Here is a 6,000-nt window from a genome sequence, read left to right as displayed (position 1 = left end):
GTTATGGATATAGTATCGCTCGACGCTCGTTATATTGTGAAAATTATTGACCCTGTATGTATATGTAGTAAGATTATATGTAAGATCGAATTATTCCCGAAGCACGACAGATTGAGATTTTAGAGTGCGGATGTAGATGGAAACAATAGCGAATTAGCGACAACAAATGAGCTAAGGTAAGGTCACACCTCGAGACTCGAGTCACGTCCATGAAAATCCACCACGATCGCATATTGATTCCATCATCCGACCGTCGCACGGATCTCAAGGCTTGGGGTTCGGCGTTCGGCCACCACTATCTTCGCTTCCCCTTGTGAAGCGTTGCTTCTTCGGTCGGCTCTTCTCCATTTCCACTCTTCCCGCTGACACAGCAGGGCGCTCGCCGCCGCGCCGCGCATGCCAATGGCCACCGCCGCCGCCGCCGCTTTCTCCTCATCCCGTATCTCTTCCTCTATTTCAACTCGTATCCGCCGGAGACGCCCCGCGCCGCGCGCCTCCGCAGGCGGCGTCACGGCGCGCGCCCGGCGGCTGCGCTGCGAGTTCGTCGCCGGCGGAGGGAACGGAGCTCTCTCCGGAGAGGACGACCCTCGCCTCATCGACCGCGTAAGAGTCTCTCTCGCCGCCTACTCCGCTGCTGCTCCACTTGCCCTTCGTTTCTTCCTCTTTCCTCTCGGTGCCATTTGGTCGAACAGGTGAGGCGCGGCCCGCGAAAACGCTCCGTGTCGTGTTCCGCGCCGACGCGTCCCGGAGCGCGGCGCGGCGGTGGGGAAAAAAGTAAAGGCTGGCGACAATGTTCGCTGCGGTGGAGTGGTTTGCCATTGTATCGAGCATGTGGTGTACGAAGTGGCACTGCGCTTGTTGAATTTCTGTTACTGGTTCTTGTGTCGTGTCCTGTCATTACGAACAAGAGGCATCGGATAAACAATGCATTTGACGATCATATCAAATGAAATGCATACGATGGATTAGCAAGCTTTACCCTGTATATCTATGAGCTCACCTCACATGCAATGCAAGGGAAAGGAGGGGGAATAGAGGCATAGAGCAGCATGCCTAGGTTTGGGTAAGAGAGAGATATAGCTTGGGTCATATTTGATTTTATTATGGAACGAGTCCCACTATGGATACACCACATTGGAGTAGAAGAAGCTAAGTCCACATCAACACTGTGAACCCCAGTTTTTTGAGTTTGTTCTGCCACTGTGTACTCAAAGTAGATAAAATCATTTACTGTAATATTGCCACTCAGCAGTCAGGACCCATAGACCTGCTGGAGCTGTGATGACATAATGTGAATCAAGTGAGACGCTGCAACCCATAGGTTTTGGTTCGATCTGGAACTATACTAGTCTTCATCATTGACGAGGCAACTCTCTGCTGCAATTCACATTTAGTTTTAAAAAAAGTCCAAACAGTACTGCAGTCAGATATACTGTGTTCTCCATTGCTGTCATATGGTTTGGATGTTTGTCCTGCTTTCCTTGAGTTCTGATGTTTTAGAGAGCATCATTTATCTTATCTATCTTGAATCATGAAGGCATTTAGGCATCTCATATAACTTGACCTTTTTTTTTTGAACGGATGACTTATTTGCATGAAATAGTATTCTACTTTTTGAATGTGATGCATTACACTTTTGCCTTGGTTTCTCATTAACATTGATTCATGATTTCATCTGCAGCAAAAAGCTCTTGATGCAGCCATGAGTGACATAAACAACTCTTTTGGAAAAGGAAGCGTTACAAGATTAGGCAGTGCCGGTGGTGCTTTTGTGTATGTCTCCAATTTCTTGAATCCTTCACTTAAAGTTCTTTTTATATCTATACTGATTATTACTGTCACCATCCCAGTGAGACGTTTCCAAGTGGTTGTTTAACACTAGATTTTGCTCTGGGTGGTGGCCTTCCAAAAGGAAGAGTAGTGGAGGTATTTTTCTCATCCTATACTTCCTCCTATCTCAACTAACACCCACATGGTGTAGTTCATTCTTGCTTTGATCAAGGCATATTTGGGTCAGCACTTGTGCTGATTTCTGCAGAAAGTTGTGATCTTGCCTGTGTGTTTAGGGTTCCGACCTCCTGTCTTTAAATGATTTGATTTGTAAAAGTTTGCAGGTATATGGTCCAGAAAGCAGTGGAAAAACAACCCTTGCTCTGCATGCAATTGCTGAAGTACAGGTTTGTGTTTTGCGATATTACATTAATGAAAATGTTTTATGATATATATAAACAATTATGACAATAAAAGATATACAATATTCAATATGCAGAAACTAGGAGGAAATGCCATGCTTGTCGATGCAGAGCATGCTTTTGACCCAGCTTATTCAAAAGCTCTTGGGGTGGATATTGAAAATCTGATTGTCTGCCAACCTGATAATGGAGAGATGGCACTAGAAAGTAATCATTTTGCACATATGGACTGCAATACTTCTTTTATTTAATATCCATCCTTCTACTTTAATATTACACTACAATTCTTGCTCGTATTCATCCTCTGAGTCTTCTTCTCATATATACTCTTCATCTCGGTCTGGCATTATTTCCCTAGGGTCTAATATCTAAATTTTAACATGTGAGAATCTTGATGGTATGGTTTGATAGTGAAATAATTTTTTGTTGTTAAGCCCATGTTCAGTTGAGGTCTGTATGAAACTTTTACCAGATCTTTGCAATGGAACTTTATTTTGTCATTCTGAGATGAAACAGAACTGTAAGTTAGATTTGAAAACTACAAAAAAAAAACAAATTTACTGTATTCTGATATGTGCAAATATCACTAGAATATGTCCAGTGTTTCAATCACCTGGTAGGCTGAAAGATTTATATGTTGGTATGTAGCTCTAAGAAATATGTGTGCACACATGCTTTTATATTCACAAATAATTTATTATTTTGTAGCCCTGTTTGGATACAGACTCTTTTTGGAGTTTTAAAAAAATATTATGGTTTTGCAGAATAGTCTGGTTTTGGAAAGCTAAGAGGTGTTTGGGTGCAACAAATTCTGTAGTTTTGAAAACTATGGTATTGCTAAAATTGTATTCTTTTTGGAGTTTTACCAACGCCACTCGGGACTTCTTTTTTCCTCTCTAAACAATGGATTTGTACATTCTGTTATATAAGACCACAGTTTTTGATACGATGAGTTTTCAGAACTACAACATCCAAACAGTCTACGTTGAAATTTTCAGGAATAGGTATTTCTTTCTCAAATAAAATGGCAGTGCATTTTGGATTTTGAGAATTATAGGCCTCTATATGTTTTGTTCCTTTGTTTTGTTTGTGGACTTTTTATGTCACTATGACTTTGTTGCTTCATTTGTTAACCTTAAAGGTCACTGGATCTGGGTGTTTGTTTACATAAAAAATTGCTAATATATTCTTACTCTATGTCAGTTGCGGACCGTATGTGCAGATCTGGAGCAATAGATCTCATCTGTATTGATTCAGTGTCAGCGCTCACTCCACGTGCAGAGATTGAAGTATCCCTCCCTCCCTCCCTCCCTCCCTCCCTCCCTCCCTCTCCCATGTTTCTTTCTCTGGTTCTATTTGAAATGTTGCATTGGCAATGTAATCAATCTATTTTTTAGGGTGAGATAGGAATGCAGCAGATGGGTCTACAAGCTCGTCTGATGAGTCAAGCGCTGCGAAAGATGTCAGGCAATGCCTCAAAGGCTGGCTGTACTCTTATATTCTTGAATCAAATAAGATACAAGGTGTGATGCTGATACTGTGATACAGTTGCATTGGTTTTCGACTATTGCTGAGTTCCATTTTATTCTTTCATTTGATGAATTTGGTATTCAATAGATTGGAGTATTCTATGGGAATCCTGAAGTCACTAGTGGAGGGATAGCTTTGAAATTTTTTGCATCCGTTCGCCTTGAGATACGGCCCATTGGGAAGATAAAATCTGTGAGATCAATAATGTTATATTTAATCTTTCCTGAAAGTTAATGTGGGAATGGTTCTTATGCTTGTTTTCCTTTTTCTAAGGCCAAGGGAGATGAAGACATTGGTGTGAAGGTTCGTGTCAGAGTGCAGAAAAGCAAAGTATGTCAAAACTATGTCCAGTTCTTGCTTTGTATTATCATTGACAATAAGTAGGCATGATATTAACTTTTTTCCCTTTCTTTGCAAGGTCTCTAGGCCCTACAAGCAAGCTGAATTTGAAATCATTTTTGGGGAGGGTGTTAGTAAATTGGTAAGTTTGTAATTTTTGAGTTTTTTATCACTGTACCTTATGCTAAACGAAAGTGTTGGACAGGGGTGTGTTCTTGATTGTGCTGAGCTGATGGAAGTAGTTGCAAAGAAGGGTTCATGGTACAGCTACAAAGATATAAGGTAGGCCAGGAGCTTTAGAAAAGTTGAATCCTTGGATACATAAGATAGGGATAAAAAAAATAGTTCTGATCAGAGAAATCTTTTTATGTCATTTGGTTTTGAAGGAAAGATTACTTAGACAAGTTATCTTCCTCCGTCCCATTTCAATGTGATTTCACATATTTAGGCTGCTGTATGAGACCCTCAGAAAGACCTCCATATGGATTTCTTGTCCTTTAGCAGTCTTTGTTTTCGTGTGACTTACAATATAATAAGGTAACATAAGATCTGAGTTTTCACGCGGCACCTCACTTTGTGTAAGTGATGAGCAGTGGCCAATGAGGATGCTTTGTGGTGTGCTGCTTTAAGTTATATTCTACTGTGAAATTATCTTCATATATTTTGGTCAGAAGCAAATTATCTCATTGTACAGTTGTAGCTTTGATATGTGATGTCTTTGCTTACAAATTATTCAGATTGGGCCAAGGCAGGGAAAAGGCACTACAGTATCTCCGAGAGAACCCAACCATCAGCGATGAGATAGAGAAGGTTTGCTGGATTATACCTGGGTTTTCTGGCATGTGTGCTACAATTAAAATTTTTTGAATCCACAGTTCTCACTGATTTGGATTTCAAACTGAAGGCTATTGTTGGTCTGATGATATACTAACTTCCAATCATATATATGTTATTTGTATGATTGCACTAAATGAAATTAATGTCATGATAGGTTATGTGCATTTAGGCATGCCATGTATTTTGAATAGGGGAAAAGTTTAAATTACTCCCCTGAACTATAGCCAAAGTCCGGATAACCCCCTAAACTATCGTTTGGTTCATTTTACCCTCCAAACTATGCTCCAAAACTATAACCAGACCCACTTTTATTGTTTCCTTGATGTCACTATAATTGGGTAATAGGTCAAATTAATTAGTACATGGATAAATTACCTGATGAACAATTAGTTTTCTTTCTAGAGTGCTTGTGGGCGTCTTTGTCCATGTTCTATTCCTTAGACATGCTTGATGAACATGCAGGTGGTTAGAGCTATGATACCAGAAGGAACCAGACATATGAGCCTACTAGCTTTTGGGCAGTCATCATCAAGTGAAGACGAACAAGTGTATGATGAGCAATAGCAGTGCATGAGGTCTGAAGATGAACAACCGTGAAGCCATCGGGCACCACAATTCTGGGCTTTTGTCCCTATGTGATGGCACGAAAGACCAGAGGTGATCAAACAGCATGCAGTGGTGCGTGCGCTGTTGTAGGGGAGTTTGGCTGATGAGTTGTGCCACCACTGAGAATGATATAACTCGTGGTGGGGCATTTATAGAATTATAGTGTATGACGAAGGAACTGATTTTTCAAATTAATTAAGCTAATTTCTATTTGCACATCTATCAACTGTTTAGCAATTTGGGGCGAGCTACGAAAGTTAAGCTTTGGTGTCATTCTTACTATGATTCAGGCAGGAGCTCTGTGGAGGGCAGGGGTCATTTGGTTTTGCCTTGTAGTTCATTCCCTTTTTAGCAGATTTCCGATGACCAATTGACCCGTACCGTACTATGCAGCCATGGTTCATTTCTCGGACAAAAGAGAATGCGTCTTATTGTTACATAATATTATATAAGAAGTTGAAAACTGTGTTAGTGCTGCGAAAACCATCTCAATATC

General features: G+C 40.7%; 1 protein-coding gene across 1 annotated transcript; it reads left to right on the top strand.

Annotated features, from left to right (window-relative positions):
- Window positions 1-326: 326 nt before the first annotated feature.
- Window positions 327-5,726, top strand: LOC120691013 (DNA repair protein recA homolog 1, chloroplastic-like). Its single transcript, XM_039973959.1, has 13 exons — window positions 327-603; window positions 1,682-1,773; window positions 1,851-1,926; window positions 2,115-2,177; window positions 2,270-2,399; window positions 3,396-3,481; window positions 3,590-3,715; window positions 3,810-3,914; window positions 3,996-4,052; window positions 4,141-4,203; window positions 4,267-4,343; window positions 4,799-4,871; window positions 5,361-5,726. The coding sequence occupies exons 1-13, from the start codon at window positions 397-399 to the stop codon at window positions 5,460-5,462; spliced, it is 1,257 nt and encodes a 418-aa protein (XP_039829893.1). The 5' UTR covers window positions 327-396; the 3' UTR covers window positions 5,463-5,726.
- Window positions 5,727-6,000: the final 274 nt, after the last annotated feature.

Source organism: Panicum virgatum, chromosome 9N (genome assembly GCF_016808335.1).
Source record: "Panicum virgatum strain AP13 chromosome 9N, P.virgatum_v5, whole genome shotgun sequence".
Taxonomy (NCBI): Eukaryota; Viridiplantae; Streptophyta; class Magnoliopsida; order Poales; family Poaceae; genus Panicum; species Panicum virgatum.
This window is presented reverse-complemented; position numbering and strand designations above follow the sequence as displayed.